At 41.7% G+C, this 20796-nt stretch overlaps 1 protein-coding gene and 1 long non-coding RNA gene across 2 annotated transcripts; one reads left to right on the forward strand and one right to left on the reverse strand.

Moving 5' to 3' along the window:
- Positions 1-162: 162 nt before the first annotated feature.
- Positions 163-4504, forward strand: LOC148193558 (uncharacterized). The gene is made up of 3 exons (XM_088099456.1): positions 163-1172; positions 1315-1464; positions 4335-4504. The coding sequence occupies exons 1-3, from the start codon at positions 1166-1168 to the stop codon at positions 4502-4504; spliced, it is 327 nt and encodes a 108-aa protein (XP_087955582.1). The 5' UTR covers positions 163-1165.
- A 3920-nt stretch (positions 4505-8424) lies between these two features.
- On the reverse strand, positions 8425-10802 carry LOC148193559 (uncharacterized). The gene is made up of 4 exons (XR_015782058.1): positions 10734-10802; positions 10205-10299; positions 8915-9895; positions 8425-8702 (listed from the first exon to the last, which is right to left on the reverse strand). It is a non-coding gene; the product is annotated as an uncharacterized LOC148193559 (long non-coding RNA).
- Positions 10803-20796: the final 9994 nt, after the last annotated feature.

A 20796-nucleotide genomic window follows, 5' to 3' on the forward strand; every position in this document is an offset into this window, starting at 1 on the left:
AATTGAAAAATGAGTGGTTGAGTTGCTTGAAATCTGGTTTCACATCACTGTTACTGTTTTATCCAAGCTTCTGCACCGTGCTTGACTTCTTTGATGTGTCTTAGGTGTTTAAAGTTCCTCTAGCTGATACTCTACAATTAGATCTAGTTGTTTAGGACCTTTCTTGCATGATTGTTGATTCATCCAGCTTTGACTCTGTTGCATTTTAATTTCTGGTGCAGTTTTGTCCAATTTTTCTGCATATTTTGGCAACTATTAGAGTGATTTTGAGAATCTGTGTGCCTCTGTGGTGTTGGATTGTTTGTGCAAGAATACTTGACCATTTCAAACTTGTTGTTACTGTTCAAATGGTAATTTTCCAGCCTTTGTATCAAATCACAGTTTTAGTCATCAAATTTGGTTAAATTTGAAAGTACACCAGTCAAAACTGTTATGGATTTTGCTGTGGCTGTTTAAGTGTTTCAACATATTCCATTTGATGATACAAACTTGTTTGAAGTGGCATTTGAGCATTTGAATCACTGCTGTTCTTTTTCACCACTACAGTTTCCAATTTTTTTTTGCCAAATTTCTAATTCTGGTGCAGTTTTTGTGCATTTATTCTGCATAAGTCACAACTGCCACTGCCAATTGCTGCCTCCCCTTGTTTCTGTGCATTGTGACTGTTTGAACAAGAATGTTGGGTCATCATCATTTCATTTAGCATTTGTAGAAATTATATGCCCATAAGGTGTTTGTAGAAATGATGAAAAACTGTCCGTAACGGTGAAATACTTGTTTAGTCATTTGGTATATTTTTATAAAAATTTAATCACATTACTTGGGTTGTTTCTTTTTTTCACTCACCATTTATTCCTCCATTCACTTCCCTTATGTTGTGAATTAAATTCAAAAAGATAGACACACTTCTGAAATACAATAACCGTGAAGGCCACGGTAAACCCCTGCATTTGCAGTTTTATACCCATCAACCGTTCCCTTGTACAGCCTTAGCTCACCGATCACCGCTAGCCAACCAATAGCAATACCAACTATACTATGATATTGTAATCCGTGTTTTTTTTTTTCTGCAGTCGTATATTGTGAGCTGCTATAAAAAAGAAAAAGAACAGAAAAAACCAGAATTGTTGTGTTTTCTTTGCGGAAGGATTACCAGAAAGCAACCATGGATGGTACGTCATCTCTGTTATACTGACTATGTTGTCTTTACTGGCATGTTAAATTGTTTTGCTTTAGGTCACATACCTTAAAATATGAAAAGGTTCAAATGTTTGGAAGATGAATAGTGCTAATAAACTTTTGTGTGGGTTTCAGTCGATTCGCAGCCAACTATGGATGAAACAATTTTGGTTGGTGATGATTTAATGACCGGTCCTCCATCGCCTGTAGTACCACCGGAAATAGCCTCCCATGTCCTCCAAGGTGTTGATTTGTGTGATGGACTTCTCAGGAATCTATTTCTCTGTAAGTATCGTTTTCATTAACCAGGTGCAACTGTTCTTTCCCTTGATTCCTTTTCTTGCATAAAATTAGGGAACAATTTATTCAAGGTACACAATTTATTCGGCATCTTTGGTATTATTTTTGGAATGTTAGTTTGTTTTTTATATAGTTTGTAGTTGTATTTTCTGTTTTTCTTGTTGCGGTATAGTATGTATATATAAACATTTCCTTTAAGTGAATAAATGTAGTGAATTCTCCTGTCTTAATTTTAATACAGTTGTATAGAGAAGAAAGAACGTCTAAAATCCTAATAATTAATGTGTATAAAAAAGGTTTAATCCTTTTCGACATCCCTATTTGTGTAGCAATGTCTCAGATAGGTCTTCGTATTTATTTTTTATCTCAATTAGGTCCCTATTTTTGTAAAATTGAGTCAATTGGAACCTTGCCGTTAATTTCAATAGACGGCGTTAAATTTATTGAGTCGTGGCACGCTGACGAAGCAAATTTTAATGACGTGGATCAAATTCATTTGCACGTGGACCTACAGCACCGTCGAGTACTCTCCTTCTCTCCCCTCCTCCTCTCCCCCTCCCCCTCCCCCCGCCTTCGTCTTTCTCATCGATCTTTCCTCCCCCGACGACCAACTGCTCTCCCTCGAGAAGGACCTCCTCCTCCTCCACCACCACTTCCCCGATCACGCCCTCATCGCTCTCCTCACCTTCGATTCCATGGTCTATCTCCACCATCTCGCCTCTTCCCCCTGTTCCTCCCTCCAACTCTTTCACGGCAGCCGCCATCTCTCCTCCAATCAGGTATTTCACTCTACTACACTTATTATTCTTACTTCTTCTGATTCAATCCCCGCTTTCTTTTACACTCAATCCACTTCATTCGATCATCAACTGACTTTATTCAGTTTTCCTTAATCTCTCCCTCAGATCCGCCAGTTCCTCAACATCGGCCGCCCCCACCCGCTGCATCACGGACACACCCCAAAACAGGATTTTCTGTTGCCATTTTTCGAATTTGAATTCTCCATCACTTCTGCAATTGAAGATGTAAGTAATCAGAGAAAACGAGGAAGAGAGAACCAGAAAGAAAAGACTGAAAAGAATTGTATTATTGAAAATTACAGAAAATACAACAAAGCAAATGTATTTATACAGAAAAAAAAGAAACAACTACTAAAAATGAATCGCAGACCAAGCGACTTCCTAGACCGATCGTCCTAGAGAGGAGACGATCGGTAGTGAGAAGACAATTGAATCTAACGAGCGGTAAGACCGATCGTCCAAGAGTAGATGTCGAGCGGTACGAGCGACAGAGCAGATGACGAGCATACCTGTCGAGCGACAGGCTCGATGACGAGCGTACCTATCGAGCGGTACGAGCGACAGGCTCGATGACGAGCGTACCTGTCGAGCGGTACGAGAGCGGTACGAGAGCGGTACGACCGAGCGTAAAGGACGATCGGTAAGTAAAAGATCTCTATCAAACCGATCGTCCTACAGTATGGACCAAGACGAGCGTTAAGGACGAGCAGCAACAATAAAATTTCAATCATCCGAGCGTTAAGGACGAGCGGCAACAATAAGATCTCTGTCAGAAGACATCCATTCCACATTCTACTCCACCTCCGCCACTCGCCCTCCAAGGTGCACCGGCACTGCCATTTCCGTCGCCCTCGGACTTCTAGAGTCTTGCCTTGTCACCACAGGCTCCAGGATCATGCTCTTCACCTCCGGACCTGCCACTATCGGACCTGGAATCGTTGTTGATTCTGATCTCCGCCAACCCATCAGAACCCACCATCACATCTTCAACAACCAAGTCAGACACCACGCCAACTCGTGCTCTTTCTATAACCAACTCTCCAAGAGGCTATCTAATGCGTCTGTTATTCTTGATCTCTTTGCCTGTTCGCTCGACCAAGTTGGGGCCGCCGAGCTTCGACAACCTGTTGAGCAGTCTGGTGGATTCATGATTCTCTCCGAATCTTTTGAATCCGATCAGTTCAAGAAATGTCTCGGGCATATGTTCAAGTCTCCCATGGAATCGAAGGTGAGGAGAGCGACGAGGGCGTGATCGGGGAAGTGGTAGTGGAGGAGGAGGAGGAGGAGGAAAGATCGATGAGAAAGACGAAGGCGGGGGGAGGGGGAGGGGGAGAGGAGGAGGGGAGAGAAGGAGAGTACTCGACGGTACTGTAGGTCCACGTGCAAATGAATTTGATCCACGTCATTAAAATTTGCTTCGTCAGCGTGCCACGACTCAATAAATTTAACGCCGTCTATTGAAATTAACGGCAAGGTTCCAATTGACTCAATTTTACAAAAATAGAGACCTAATTGAGATAAAAATAAATACGAGGACCTATTTGAGACAACCCTACACAAATAGGGATGTCCGAAAGGATTAAACCTATAAAAAATAAGGAAATTAATGGCGCAAAAAGAAAATAAGAGTAATTTATTTATATACTTGGTTTTTTTTGTAGTTTAATTCTAGTAACATATTATATTCTGGAAATTGAACTTGTATCGTAAGATTTACTTTTAAGAAAAATAACCCTTAGATCTACGTTTTTATTTTCATTTGATAGTTCTAAGTAGATGCAATGACATGCATTAAGCAGTTATTTTGCTTCGTTGTTTTGTAATTAGGATTAGGGTTATGTAGGAACGTGAGTCACTTGATTTTTTTCCGACCTTGTAAAAAAAGTGGGTACACTTTTTTGGTATGCCCAGATTGGAGAAGTTAAAGGACTAAAACTTCAACAAGGTTCAGTAACAGTGCAGTATGTTAACGAGATAATTGTTTTTAATATTAGATGTTTGTCTATTGCAGCCTTTTTTATCTGAACGTTTTATGAGCTTTATTATATCTTGCAGGCTTGCAAATCAATGACATTGAACCATTTTGTCAAGATGAAATTGCTTTATATAAGCAATGTGCTGAACGAAGGGTGAGAACATTGTTATCAGATATCATTTATGAATATTCATTTATTTTTCTTCCTCCTTACTCCATCTCTTCCATTTTACCACTAAATCATATGTAATTTTCTTTGAATGATCTTTAATACGTGTAGTATTTTGTTAGGTTTCCTATAAAGAAACCTAATCGATGTCCCTCTCAACACACAAGAACAGCCAAAAATACTGTATAACCTCCGAAATATTATTGAACAGAGAAAGAATACAAGAAGAGTCAAAGTATGGGAGCCCAACAGGAAATAACTATCCTGCTCAGACAAACAATAACGAATCCAAAAGCTCTCTCTCCAACTACCAAACTCCTATTTATACAATAACATTCCCGCCCTTTATCTAACTGTAAAACAGTTAGATAACTAACGTTTCTTTCTTCTCTCATACACCAATAACCTCCTATCATTACTCCCCCCCTTTTCAGCAACCTTGTCCCCAAGGTTGAACTCAGGATATTGATCCTGAATAGTTGCTACATCTTCCCATGTAGCTCCCTCCTTACCTCCTTGCTGCCACTCGATCAAAACTTGATGTAATACCTCCCCTGCTTGTTGTATTTGCCTCTGATCCAGTACATGTATGGGCCAGAAGTTCGGTCCCTCAACTTGTAACTCCTCAGGCAACTCCTTTTCTACCCTTCTGTCCCCCACCGCTTTCTTTAATTGTGAAACGTGGAATACCGAGTGAATTCTGGCTGTTTCTGGTAGCTTTAGCCTAAATGCCACTTGTCCCACTCATTGAAGGAAGATTGGAGGTCATAGAAATCTCCATGGGAGGACTGGAGGCAGCAGTCCAGGAACTGGTGAAGGTGATGGGAGAGCGAGGTCGACGACATGAGGGAAATCCTGATGGAAGTCAGGGTTCTGTCAACGGGAGAAGGAATGAGGAGGACGAGAGAGAAGGCAGCGGGCTAGATGGGGGTACCCGAGAGGAGCAACCGTATTGGAGGAGAAGGGTAGACTTACCCCTCTTCGAAGGCAGCGATCCTTTGAATTGGATCTATAGAGCGGACAAATTCTTTGAACTGCAAGGAGTGCCGGAGGAAGAAAAGCTGCGCCTAGCCTACATCAGCATGGAGGGAATCGCGGGACACTGGTTCAGGTTTTGGAGGGAGAAGGCCATGAACAGCTCGTGGGCCGGATTAAAGGAGTCGTTGGTGAACCGTTTCGGAGGCAGAAGCCGGGGAACGATCTTCGAGAGACTGGCGGCCTGTAAACAATCAGGGACCGTGGAAGAATACATCCAAGAATTCGAAGTGTTGGTCGGCCAAGCAGAAAAAATACCTGACGCACAGCTGATGGGATACTTCATGGCAGGATTGCAGGAGGGGATCCGTAATCAACTCCGATTGCTTGACCCGAGGGAATTGATGGACGTAATGAGACTACCAAAGGACGTGGAAGAGTTCCAAGGGGGCGTAAAGGCTTGAGGAGGAATCATAAGCAAGAGCCAGACGTGGGGAAAACCGAGCGGTTCAGTAATGAGGATGAACGCCAGTCGGCATAATCAGAATCGAACGGGAATCGCAGAGAGGGGGCAGACAGGAGGAAAGGAAGGGATCCCGAGGCGAGAAGGAGAACGAACGTTCTCAAACAACCAAGAAAGGAACGTGCGGGATTTACCGTACGCTGAATATGTCAAACGAAGGGAAGAAGGGAGGTGTTTCAGGTGTGGGGGATCGTTCGGTCCAGGCCATCGTTGTCCGGAAAGGAGTCTTGGGATGCTGATACTGGCCGAAGACGAGGAATCAAGCGGGGAAGAAGAAGCTGAGACCGAACTCGACCAAATGGAGCTATCGGCATTCTCGGCAGGAGGGCTCACCCAGCCCAGAACGATGAAATTGCATGGACAGATAGGAACGAAACAGGTACTGATTTTGATTGACAGTGGCGCCAGCCACAACTTCATAAGGAAAGAATTGGTAGAGGAACTGGCACTACCCCTAGTAGATACACCACCCTATAGGGTGAGTTTGGGAGATGGTCAGAGAAAGGAGACGAGGGGTTGTTGTGAAGAAGTAATGATTCGCATGGGAGAAGCGGTGATCACCGAACGGTTCCACCTATTTGAACTGGGCGGAGTTGACGTGATACTGGGGGTAGAATGGCTGGCTAAGCTGGGAGAAGTAACATTAAACTGGGGCACGCTAACCATGGTGTTCGGTCAAGCAGGGAGGAACGTGACCATTAAAGGAGATCCTACTTTAACTCGGAGAGTGGTGGAACTCGAAGCATTGTTCAAAATGAAAGAAGTAGAGGTCTGGTTGCTAGTGTGGGAGCTTGGGGAGACAGAAAAGGACGAGGAAAGAAAACCGTATGGTCAGAGAGAAGGACCGTTCGGTCCGGAGATGACAAAGAAGCAGACGCATGACATGACTCGAATTTTGGATCAGCACGCGAGCGTATTTCACGAACCGAGCGGACTCCCGCCAGATAGGGGCATGGTTCATCAAATTCCATTAAAAGAGGGTACGGATCCCGTGAATGTAAGGCCGTACCGTTACCCCCATGTGATGAAGGGGGAGATTGAGAAACAGGTGGCCGAAATGCTAAAAACGGGCGTCATAAGGTCGAGTAACAGTCCATATTCGAGTCCGGTAATATTAGTGAAGAAGAAGGATGGCAGCTGGAGATTTTGTGTGGATTATAGGGCCCTTAACCGAGCCACGGTACCCGATAAATTCCCTATCCCACTGATAGAGGAATTGTTAGACGAACTGAGAGGGGCCAAATATTTCTCGAAGGTGGATTTGAAGTCAGGCTACCACCAGATCCGAATGGGAGATGGAGACATAGAGAAAACGGCCTTCCGGACGCACCAGGGTCACTACGAATTCATGGTTATGCCGTTCGGCCTCACCAATGCACCAGCCACATTCCAGAGTGCAATGAACAGCCTGCTGCAGCCTTACTTGCGGAAATTCGTACTGGTGTTCTTTGATGATATTTGGTGTATAGTCGATCCTGGGAGGAGCGCTTAGAGCATGTGGGGACGGTGCTAAGGGAACTCGTGACCAATAGGTGGGTGGCCAACCGAAAGAAATGTGAGTTCGGCAAAACTTAAATAGGATATTTGGGTCATCGGGTATCCGCGAGGGGTGTAGAAATGGACGAAGACAAAGTAAGGGTCGTGATAGACTGGGAAAAACCTAAGACGGTGAAGGCCTTGAGGGGATTTCTGGGGTTGACAGGATACTATAGGAGGTTTGTGAAGGATTATGGGAAGATTGCCAAACCCTTGACCGACCTTCTTAAAAAGGGGGAGTTTGCATGGACGGAGCAAGCCGAGGAAGCTATGTCAAGGTTAAAGAAGGCCATCACTACTGCACCGGTGCTGGTTCTACCTGATTTTGACCAGCCTTTCCACATTAAGTGTGATGCATCGGGAAGAGGGATAGGAGCGGTACTCATGCAAGGAAAGAAACCCATAGCTTTCTTTAGTAAAGCGTTATCCGAGGCGTCACTGAGTAAATCGATATATGAGAAGGAATTAATGGCATTGGTTTTAGCCATACAACACTGGAGGCCCTACCTCTTGGGACAACGGTTTGTGGTTCACACCGATCAAAGGAGCCTGAAGTACCTTTTGGAGCAGCGTATCACCACTCAGAATCAGCAGAATTGGATTGCGAAGCTCCTGGGTTATGACTTTGAAATTGTGTACAAATCAGGTGTCACCAACAATGTAGCAGACGCCCTATCACGGAAGGAAGAGGATGATCCGCAGGAAGAAAAGGAATTGAGGGTTGTGGCCCGACCTTACTGGCAAGACTTCAGGGAGATTCTGGAAGAAGTTGAGGTAGATGAAGAATTAAAGAAGGTGATAGAAGATTTGAGAAAAGATCCCAACTCACATCCCTCGTTCACTCTAGAACACGAGAGGTTACACTATAAGGGGAGGCTTGTGCTGTCTGGCCGATCGGCCTGGGTACCCAAGTTGATAGCCGAGTTTCATACCACGCAAACAGGAGGACACTCAGGGGTATATCGGACTTATCGCAAGGTGGCGCAATCTCTTTATTGTGTTGGGCAGTACTAACTGTCCATTAATCAAAACCAGCTTTCCTTCCAAACCAACTCTTTGAGCAGCATCAGTAGCAGTGCTTCCAGCTTTTAACCTCAAAATTTCACCATGAGGCCAACAAATAATTACCACTTCCCCAAGAGAACCGTGAAGATCATAAAACTTTGAGTCGTATTTTGTTTGCTTGACACTTACTTCAGAGCGCAATTGCTCTTCCCAGGAAAGCATTGTTCTCAAAAGCTTCACCTAAAGGATGAATTACATACACAATCACCGAAACATTCATCTACATTCACAAATCTACTGGAATGAATAACAAGGTGAAAATAAAATATCAACTTTTCAAGAAAATAATTGCATTTATATAATTTGATTGGCAATGAAAACAAAGGAAAGCAAACAAAAGAAATCTCCATTTGCACAATCTGTGTAAGAGAGGTAAGATGGTTGCCAAATACCTTGTTATTGATGCCGGCTTCAGCAGAAGCTGATGCAACCAAGTCAAATTTTGAGTGAGATGTTATCCAGTTAACTTGTCTGCCCTCAAACACGGCCGCCACAACAGCCCAATATTCAGATTCTTCTTGCTCAGTAAAATTGATAACTTGGATGAAAGTTGGGAGTAGTCTCCCAAATTGATCTTGCTGCGAATGATGCAAATAATAATATAAAATTCTTCAGTACAGCAGTCTGCGTTTGCAAACCCACTGTAGTTCTAAGAAAATCAGTAATGAAAGAAATCAACATTACATAAATATATTGTTTTTTCTACATCTTCAATATAAAAAAGTTTTACATTCTCATGTAATCATGTGCAACAACTTCACTAAATCAGTTTCCTCACAATGCAAAGTAAATTCTAGATTATGATCAAAATTTTGAAAACAATTATTTTATCCATCACGTGGCATTCGAAACATCAGAGACTAAATATCATATTTATCTTTAACACTAGAAATACGATAAAGAATGACATAAATGATGAAAAATTAAAAAATGTGACCGATTAATATGGATACAGAGAAATAACAAGATATCATCAGAACGGTAACTATTATTTATGTTCCGGAATATAATGCTAGTTGTATAATTCATTTGATTTTAATATTTTTCTGCACTACCTGAGGACATAATGTTTCCGAAAAGTATCCGTTCCTTATGTTTTATCGAGCATTTAGTCAACACAGGAGAATGAGCTCTAACACAAATTTGCTGTTCCTCACTCATGTGTGTGTGTGACTACAACATTACATTAATATAATTGAGCACTCTCAAAGCAAAAGAAACATATTTACTAATAGAAGACCTGTAGAACAGCAAAGCATAAATCTTCCAGTTCAGCTTTCAAGGCCCACAGTCCCAATCTTGAAGCAAGTGAACACCAAATGATTAAGGTCTCCTCAGCAACAGCTTGAGCTTTTTGCAATGGTAGAGCATGACTGAAAAGAGAGATAGTGTCACACAATAAAAATGACCTATGAAACATAACTTATAATCCTTTTAGCAAAAAAAGTCAAAAGGCCCCATGTGGCTTAAGTATGCTGGTTGAAGACAACTACTATCGCAGGGAAGTAAAAACTCACTACTAAAAACCATGAAGAATTGAGAAGGCTATAGTACTAAAATAAATTTTATTTCATCTTCAAATAATAATAGATCTGAAATAAAGGGCCAGAAAAGGGAAAATAAAAAAGACCAACAATAATTGAGTATAAAAGAAAAGAAGTTAAGATGCCCAGAGTAAGTACATTGTTCTCATGTTGTGAAGGCGATCTGCAAGCTTGATGAGCACAACACGTGGATCATCAACCATTCCCAAAAGCATTACTCGTAAATTACTTGCCTAACAGATTTTGAATGTAACATATCAGAAAAGTATGCTGCTAATTCCACCACCCACTACCACGTTTTACAAATTTCAGAATGCATATAGTTTCAGTATTGTCTAGACCAACTACCAAATGCATTACATTGATAGATACAAAAGATTGTTTTATTGGCCTGTATTTTGGAAGCTTAGTTTTGTAAAGTGAAACGGATTATGCACAAAATTGGCCAACCTCAAGCTTCTATAGGAATAAGTATTAAATATATATTACAAAGAAAGATGATGATATGATACATTTTTCTCTTCACAATTAATCCTTGTATTGTTTAAAAACCATCTCAGGCATCCATTGTTTTCAGCATATTTTGATATTGATGATTAACATGATACCAAAGTAAACTTGAAAGTCTCGGGCTAATTGATGCACACGTCAAAGGCAGATTATGTACCTCTTCTTGGCCAAGCACACCCTGGTTTACACTTACCCTCCTATGTCTCCGTAATAGCTGCAAAAGATAATGCAGTTATTCCTTATGGTAATAAAGGAAAACAGAAACAGTCTCCAGATTTGTTAGGAGAATTGAGCTTCTAATCCACAAATACAATGAAATAGAAGAATATGCCACTAAACTCTTTCGGTATTAGACCATACATCTGCATTAGTTATGAGATAGGTGTTAGAGATTAAGATTTCTAAAAACTTGAGATATTAGGTGCATTGAAAATGGTTTACAGTTTCATAGTAACTTGCAATGAAATTTGTTTCTATTACGAAAAATGGAGCAGCTGATAGAGACATTAATACCATGTCCAAGACCAATACGAGCCAAAAGCTTTAGAATCAGTTTGTCAGATGAACGCATAAGAAGACTTCTATATCTATATTTCAATCAAGTTGTGTAAATTGAATTCTAAAATCTAGCAAGATAACTATTATGTGCCTTCCACCTTCTTCAATGTGAGAACCTGATAATTAATACACTAACCCCTTCTCTGATCAACACTATTAATGCACCTGGACACGTCAAAATCCACTCACATTCCCACTGCATGTGTCTGCCAAGTGTCACAGTTGTAGCACTCTGAGGACGTTAGTGGAAGACAAGTGGTGTGGAGAGAATGGGAGTTAGTTCCGTGCAGGAAGGAAGTGAATTTTCAGAAAAACTCTTCCCATTCTCTGCATGCAATCACCCTCTTCCTCACGAAACTCTAGCCTTCTTCACCTCTGCATTTTCTCTGCACTCTTCCATCTTCTCTCTAAGATAACTCACTATCAATTCCTCCAATCCTATTTCAGACACCGTAGAAACCTACCCTGCACTGTGAGCATCATTTTGATCCGAACAGAAACTGAGAACTGAACTGGTAAGTTCTCGTATCTGCAACTTTGTCCATTTAGTTCATGCAAACCAAGATTTTTGGTTGCATGTGTAAGTTAGAAGTCTGATCTGTTAATGATTTTGGTGTATTAGATAAAGTGGAAGTGGTTGAGTGAATTTCTGGATAGGAAGCCGTGAGTGGTCGAGATAAATTCTAAGCATTTGGAAGTGCAGTGTTAGACCAGGTAAGGGAAGCTTTAGTAATTTAATTTAATATATGTTTGATCTGTATGACAGTAATGAATTGTGATGGATGTCTGAAATGTAGGCAATATATGAATTTTGAATATTCGTGAATGAGCAGAATTGAAATGTATGTATATCAGGAATGTTGTGTGAAATTATGCAGTGAATGAGATGTATGAGTTGTAATGTGATTGATTTCTGCATAATTTGGAATGATAATGATCTGAACTGTATGTTGATGATGATATGTTTGAAACTGGAAAATGGAAGATTCTGTGTTGAGGAAATGATAATATGAATTCTGTAATGTATGAGAATTATGTTGAGAATAAATCCTAAGTTATGGTTCGTATGAAAACTGTGAAGTTAATATGAATGAAAAATCTGGAAATCTTATCTTTTCTGATTGATCATGTACGCTCGTTATCGAACGGTCTTACACCGTTCGGTTTCCCTGGAACATCACTTAGAATAAGAATTCTTTCATTTGGAAAGGACTCTGATTAAGAACGAGCGTTATTGGTGTCAAGAGTTAGGTGTGAGCGTTCGGCTTAGCCTAGTGTGTCCAACAATTAAAAATAAAGTGAAGTGTAGTTAGGACGCTCGGTTTTGTTTACCAGCGTTCGTCATAAGCAGCGCTTAGTATTATACTGAGCGTTCGTCCAAATGAACTCTCGATCTTAGATTGAGCGTTCGTCATCGTTAGCGTTCGGTCTGATACCGAACGATCGTTCAAATGCGCGTTCGTTCTATTTGATGCCCGGTCATTGACCTAGCGTTCGTCCTAAGGAGAGTTCGGTTTATACTGAACGCTCGTCCTTATCATTGCTTCGTGAGCGAACTTCAATAGTGTTCGTTCAATTTAATAATTAACGTTCGGTCTTTGACTGGCAGTGCTCGCTTCCGAATTTATTAATACTCTGATTATTTATTTGGATTCACTTAAACAGTGATGGTCTTTTTATTTAACCTCAAGTCCTTATACTTAGAATTTTCCTAAGTATTATTCTGATATTTTAAACTCAATCTCAGTTATCTTACTCCTTTGTCTTAACGTCCGTGAATGGGTAATGGTTCGTTTCTTTTGTTCAGGAACGAGGTTGCAGTGTACTGTAATTCGTTTGTCTTTGTTTATTAAAAGATGGACGTACTTTAAATTAAGAGAGTGGAACATAGAACGAAAATGTGAATAAGAGAACCGGTTAATATGTGCGAATGGTATTTGAATGAACCTTATTGAATTGAATTGTGAATGAGCGTTCCAAGGAGGAACGTCTCCATGATGTGAATGTGAGAAGTTATGTAGTATGACCATGGTAAAGCTGCTGATGGCTGTTCATCCTGATATTCCGTGAGTGCTCATCCTCATGTAGAGGGGAGTAGGTCACGTGTGGGAATGGCAGGAGGCCCTAGTCCTACTGAGTACTTTGGACTGATAGGGTTAACCTCGGGTGGCAGCTGTTGAGGGCATCCCAGTTACTACACCACCCGGGTGCAAGAACGCCTGTAGATACATGGATCATACAGTCCGGACAGTCTTTAATTATGAGAATTTGGATGAGTTACTGTATGCGTGGATATGTGTTTAATATTGTATGAATTGTATGACTGATTTTATATGTTAAATTATGTTGATTATATTGAATTAAATTACCTAAGCTTACCCTTGCAAATTTCCTTGTGTTGTCTACTGTTCTGTATGTCCGTCTTGTCAATGCAATGATCATCCGTTGTGGATGTGAGCAGATGGTGAGGCACCCCTTGAAACCATGCTGGAAGAAGAAAATTTGGAGGATGCCAACCTTGTGGAGGTTGAAGTTAAAGCTGAGCAGTAGAGGCGCGTTTCTGTAGTAGCTTTAGTTAGTTTTCTGTACTGTATTTTGACATTTCTGTATATAGTTATGCAGAATAGTAAATCAGAACTGGTTTCTGTATTTATTTTGAATTCTGAATACTGTTAAGTGCTGCATATTCAGTTTTAAATATGTGTGAGCAGTTGATGTAAATTGCTGTGCGTGCTGTTTTCTTTTTGAGCAGCTACTGTAAATATTAAGACTGTACTGTATTTACTGTAAATGTGATTAGTTCTGATTAATGGTGATTACTATTTATTGGGATGTTACATTTATTGGTATCAGAGCAGTTTTGTTCTATTAAAGGACACTGTAGGGTTATGAGTGCACTGTGTTTTTGCTGTGTGCTTATTGCATGTTTAATGAGTTATTATTGTTTAACTCTTGGACATAACTAATGCTCGTTTGTTTTTCTCTGCATCCAGAGAACAAATGGCACCTAGACTTCCTCCTCCTCCTCAACCGAATGAGTCTGAAACGTCCAGCAACACTAGATTGTTGGAAACCGTGGTGGAAAGACTGCATCAACAGAATACCACGTTACTGGAGCAGAATGCTACCTTGATGCAGCAAAACCAAGCTGCTATGCAAGGTTTGGAGGCATCGCGTGTAAATTCTGAAAACACGCAGAGGCAATTGATGGAGATACTGGCTGCAACTAGAGGTGCGCCTGGAGCATCTTCTTCAAACGCTGCTCAACCGAATGCTGAATGGAGTTTGGAGAGTTTCCTTCAGCATCATCCTGCCAAGTTCAGTGGCAAATGTCTTCCTGATGAGGCGGACCAGTGGCTAAGGGATATGGAGAGAATTTTCAATGCCAAGAGGTGTCCGGATGAGAACCGCTTGGCATACACTGAATACTTGTTGACGGGTGAGGCAAGCCACTGGTGGGCAAGCGCTAGGGCCATTCTAACGGATGCTCAACAGCCAGTCACTTGGGAAGTTTTCAGAAACAAGTTTTATGAAGAATACTTCCCTGACAGCGTACATTTTGCCAAGGAGGTTGAATTTTTACAGCTCGTTCAAGGCAGTATGTCCGTTTCTGAGTATACCAACAAGTTCAAGCACCTTGTTCGGTTTAACACAATGGCCACCAGTGAAGAGTGGCAGTGCAGGAAGTTCGAGAACGGTCTAAGAAGTGATTTGAAGGTTATGATTTCCAGCTTGTGCATACGAACTTTTCCTGCCATGGTTGAGAGGGCAAAGGTGTTGGAGAAAAACATGGCAGAGGCGGAGAAGCATAAGAAGCAACAACAAGTGAATAGGGGACCAATAGTGTCCAGGGGAGGTTCTGTTCAAAGGAGACTACCTTACTCTCGTCCAAATCAGCCATCTCATGCAAGTGGATCCCAAGCCGTGGTCACTGTAGGCCAATCTGGACAGCCGAGAAACTTAACTTGTTATCAGTGTGGAGGACCGCATTTTCGGTGGGCTTGTCCACAATTGTCAGGAGGAAAATATTGTACTCGTTGCCGGCAGAATGGACATTTGGAGAACGAGTGCAATATGGGAGGACGTGCGGCAATGAGGCCGCCAAATGCTGGAAGAGCGCAACAAGGAAGGGGTGGACGTGCGCAAGCAACAGGAAGAGTTTATGCTATTACTGGTGCTGAAGCTGCTCGTTCAGGTACACTCATCACCAGCACTTGCTTACTGTTTGGAAAGCCTTGTGATGTGTTGTATGATTCGGGGGCAACTCATTCCTTCATCTCGAAGGCGTGTGTTGAGAAGTTGGGGCTAGTGGAGAGCGAGTTACAGTTCGATCTGGTGGTGTCAACCCCAGCGGCTGGTGGGATTAAGACATCTACAGTATGTGTAAGATGTGCTATAGAAGTTGAGGGTCGTAGATATAAGGTCAATCTCATTTGCCTACCCCTTCAAGACTTAGAAGTAATTTTGGGGATGGATTGGTTGGCTACCAATCGGATCCTCATTGATTGTGGGAAAAAGGAGTTAGTCTTTCCAGGGGAAGAAGAGGAAGAATTGTCACTCACTCTCGGTCAGTTGAAGGAGGACATCATGGAGGGAGCAAGCTGTTTCTTGATCATGACGTATGGAGACAATGAGATAGAATGTTCATCCAATATTGATAACAGTGGAGGACGAACAGTAGTGGATGAGTTTCCGGATGTCTTTCCGGATGAAGTCCCTGGACTACCTCCCATTCGTGAGGTAGAATTCACAATTGATCTGGTAACCACTGCTGCACCCATCTCGGTTCAACCTTACAGAATGGCACCAGCTGAATTAGTGGAACTTAAGAAACAGATTGAGGAATTGATGGACAAGAGGTTCATCCGTCCAAGTGCTTCACCGTGGGGAGCACCTGTATTATTGGTAAAGAAGAAGGATGGCAGCTCCCGTCTCTGTATTGATTATAGGCAACTTAATAAGCTGACCATCAAGAACAAGTATCCACTGCCAAGGATAGACGATCTGCTGGATCAATTGCATGGTGCGTGCGTATTTTCAAAAATTGATTTACGTTCGGGCTATCATCAAATCAGAGTTAAAGAGGAGGACATTCAGAAGACTGCATTTCGGTCTCGTTATGGCCATTATGAGTATGTGGTGATGCCCTTTGGAGTGACAAACGCACCTGCAATCTTCATGGATTATATGAACAGAATTTTTAGATCGTACCTGGATAAATTTGTTGTGGTGTTTATTGATGACATCCTCATTTATTCCAAGAGCTTTGAAGAGCATGAAGACCATTTGAGGATTGTCTTGAGCATATTGAGGGAGAAAGAGCTGTATGCCAAGCGTTCAAAGCGTGAATTCTGGATGAAGGAGATCCAATTTTTGGGACACGTTGTGTCTGCTGGTGGTATTGCAGTGGATCCAGCCAAGGTGAAGGCAGTGCTGGATTGGGAGAGTCCACGTTCAGTCACGGAGGTTAGGAGTTTTGTGGGACTCGCTGGCTACTATAGGAGGTTCATTGAGGGATTTTCTAAAATAGTAGCCCCTCTAACTTACCTCACCAGGAAGGACCAGCCATTTGCTTGGACAGATAGATGTGAGGAAAGCTTTCAGGAACTGAAGAAGAAATTAACAAGTGCTCCTGTGTTGGTGATTCCAGACACGGCCAAGCCTTTTGAAGTATATTGTGATGCGTCGTATCAAGGCTTGGGCTGTGTACTGATGCAGGAAAGAAAGGCAGTGGCATACGCTTCCAGGCAGTTGAAAGTTCATGAGAAGAATTACCCCACACACGACTTGGAGTTGGCAGCAGTGGTGTTTGCGTTAAAAATCTGGAGGCATTATCTGTATGGTGCAACGTTTCAAGTGTTTAGTGATCACAAGAGTCTCAAGTACCTCTTTGATCAAAAGGAATTGAATATGAGGCAAAGGAGGTGGCTTGAATTCTTGAAGGATTATGAATTTGAACTGTTGTATCATCCTGGAAAAGCAAATGTGGTGGCTGATGCCTTAAGTAGGAAGGCAGTAAGGGTCTCGGCAATGATGGTGAAGGAGCTGAACTTGGTGGAGAGCTTTAGGGATTTAAGGTTACAGTTCGATTTAGGAACGAATGTTATTAGATGCTGTAACCTTAGAATTTCCAGTGATGTATTTGACCGAATCTGGAAGAAGCAACGTGAGGATGAAGAGCTAGTGAAGATATTAGGCGCGCTCGGTTTGAGTAAAGATAAGGATTTCAGTGCAGGAACCGACGACATGTTGCGTTACCGGGGAAGGACGTGTGTCCCTAATGATGGCGAGCTGAAGAGAATCATATTGGAGGAAGCACATCACAGCCGTCTTAGCATGCATCCTGGCATGACTAAGATGTATCAAGACCTCCGGAAATCATTTTGGTGGCCTGGTATGAAGAGTGATATTGCACGTTTTGTGTCCTCTTGCTTAACTTGCCAAAGAGCCAAAGCTGAACATCAAAGACCAGGAGGATTATTGCAGCCATTGGAAATTCCAGAATGGAAGTGGGACAGCATCTCTATGGATTTCGTGACTCATCTGCCACGTACAGTCCGAAACCATGATTCAATTTGGGTGATTGTAGATAGATTAACTAAGAGCGCCCACTTCCTGGCCGTTAATTTGAAGATGTCCATGACAAACCTGGCCAAGCTGTACGTTAAAGAGATTGTTAGATTGCATGGAGTTCCTTCAAGCATTATTTCAGACCGAGACACGAGGTTCACATCTCGTTTTTGGCAGTCATTGCAAGGAGAACTGGGAAGCAAACTGCAAATGAGTTCTGCTTATCACCCTCAGACGGATGGCCAATCTGAGCGAACCATCCAAACTCTTGAAGACTTGTTGAGGACGTGTGTTATAGATCATATGGGAGTATGGGATGAAGTACTGCCGCTTGTTGAATTCACATACAATAACAGTTATCAAGCAAGCATAGGAATGGCACCGTTTGAAGCTCTTTATGGAAGAAAGTGTAGAACTCCATTGTGTTGGTTCCAAGAAGGCGAGACTGCTTTAACCGGACCAGAATTAATCCAGCAAACAACAGAGAAAGTGAAACTGATCCAGGAGCGATTGAAGACGTCTCAAAGCAGGCAGAAATCTTATGCTGATAAGAGAAGAAGACCCTTAGAGTTTGCTGCTGGAGATCACGTTTTTCTAAGGTTGAATCCAGTCACTGGTGTGGGAAGAGTTCTTCGTCCAAAGAAGCTATCACCTAAGTACGTTGGACCTTATCAAATTCTGAAGAAGATAGGATCAGTGGCGTATGAGCTAGCTTTACCACCTCAACTGTCCAACCTTCATCCAGTCTTTCATGTCTCTCAACTCCGAAAATATATAGCTGATCCATCACACGTACTGGAGTTAGAAGACATCCAACTTAGCCCAGACAGGACACTGGAGATGCAACCTGTATGTGTGGAAGACAGCCGCACCAGACTCTACAAAGGCAAAGATGTTCATCTCGTGAAAGTGGTGTGGAATGCCAAGACTGGTGACTCAACATGGGAGGTTGAAGAGGCTGTGAGAGAATTGTATCCACACCTATTTCCTGGTAAGCTTTAGAATTTTCGAGGACGAAAATTTTTGTAGTTAGGGGGAATGTGAGAACCTGATAATTAATACACTAACCCCTTCTCTGATCAACACTATTAATGCACCTGGACACGTCAAAATCCACTCACATTCCCACTGCATGTGTCTGCCAAGTGTCACAGTTGTAGCACTCTGAGGACGTTAGTGGAAGACAAGTGGTGTGGAGAGAATGGGAGTTAGTTCCGTGCAGGAAGGAAGTGAATTTTCAGAAAAACTCTTCCCATTCTCTGCATGCAATCACCCTCTTCCTCACGAAACTCTAGCCTTCTTCACCTCTGCATTTTCTCTGCACTCTTCCATCTTCTCTCTAAGATAACTCACTATCAATTCCTCCAATCCTATTTCAGACACCGTAGAAACCTACCCTGCACTGTGAGCATCATTTTGATCCGAACAGAAACTGAGAACTGAACTGGTAAGTTCTCGTATCTGCAACTTTGTCCATTTAGTTCATGCAAACCAAGATTTTTGGTTGCATGTGTAAGTTAGAAGTCTGATCTGTTAATGATTTTGGTGTATTAGATAAAGTGGAAGTGGTTGAGTGAATTTCTGGATAGGAAGCCGTGAGTGGTCGAGATAAATTCTAAGCATTTGGAAGTGCAGTGTTAGACCAGGTAAGGGAAGCTTTAGTAATTTAATTTAATATATGTTTGATCTGTATGACAGTAATGAATTGTGATGGATGTCTGAAATGTAGGCAATATATGAATTTTGAATATTCGTGAATGAGCAGAATTGAAATGTATGTATATCAGGAATGTTGTGTGAAATTATGCAGTGAATGAGATGTATGAGTTGTAATGTGATTGATTTCTGCATAATTTGGAATGATAATGATCTGAACTGTATGTTGATGATGATATGTTTGAAACTGGAAAATGGAAGATTCTGTGTTGAGGAAATGATAATATGAATTCTGTAATGTATGAGAATTATGTTGAGAATAAATCCTAAGTTATGGTTCGTATGAAAACTGTGAAGTTAATATGAATGAAAAATCTGGAAATCTTATCTTTTCTGATTGATCATGTACGCTCGTTATCGAACGGTCTTACACCGTTCGGTTTCCCTGGAACATCACTTAGAATAAGAATTCTTTCATTTGGAAAGGACTCTGATTAAGAACGAGCGTTATTGGTGTCAAGAGTTAGGTGTGAGCGTTCGGCTTAGCCTAGTGTGTCCAACAATTAAAAATAAAGTGAAGTGTAGTTAGGACGCTCGGTTTTGTTTACCAGCGTTCGTCATAAGCAGCGCTTAGTATTATACTGAGCGTTCGTCCAAATGAACTCTCGATCTTAGATTGAGCGTTCGTCATCGTTAGCGTTCGGTCTGATACCGAACGATCGTTCAAATGCGCGTTCGTTCTATTTGATGCCCGGTCATTGACCTAGCGTTCGTCCTAAGGAGAGTTCGGTTTATACTGAACGCTCGTCCTTATCATTGCTTCGTGAGCGAACTTCAATAGTGTTCGTTCAATTTAATAATTAACGTTCGGTCTTTGACTGGCAGTGCTCGCTTCCGAATTTATTAATACTCTGATTATTTATTTGGATTCACTTAAACAGTGATGGTCTTTTTATTTAACCTCAAGTCCTTATACTTAGAATTTTCCTAAGTATTATTCTGATATTTTAAACTCAATCTCAGTTATCTTACTCCTTTGTCTTAACGTCCGTGAATGGGTAATGGTTCGTTTCTTTTGTTCAGGAACGAGGTTGCAGTGTACTGTAATTCGTTTGTCTTTGTTTATTAAAAGATGGACGTACTTTAAATTAAGAGAGTGGAACATAGAACGAAAATGTGAATAAGAGAACCGGTTAATATGTGCGAATGGTATTTGAATGAACCTTATTGAATTGAATTGTGAATGAGCGTTCCAAGGAGGAACGTCTCCATGATGTGAATGTGAGAAGTTATGTAGTATGACCATGGTAAAGCTGCTGATGGCTGTTCATCCTGATATTCCGTGAGTGCTCATCCTCATGTAGAGGGGAGTAGGTCACGTGTGGGAATGGCAGGAGGCCCTAGTCCTACTGAGTACTTTGGACTGATAGGGTTAA

The sequence above is a fragment of the Vigna umbellata genome, chromosome 9 (genome assembly GCF_029865625.1).
Source record: "Vigna umbellata cultivar VRB3 chromosome 9, Vumbellata_1.0, whole genome shotgun sequence".
NCBI classification, from domain to species: Eukaryota; Viridiplantae; Streptophyta; class Magnoliopsida; order Fabales; family Fabaceae; genus Vigna; species Vigna umbellata.

Excerpts from the sequence above, each read along its gene's own strand:
- LOC148193558 (XM_088099456.1), top strand. Across the intron at positions 1,465-4,334 it reads TCTCAGGAATCTATTTCTCT|GCTTGCAAATCAATGACATT; the intron begins GTAAGTATCGTT and ends TATATCTTGCAG.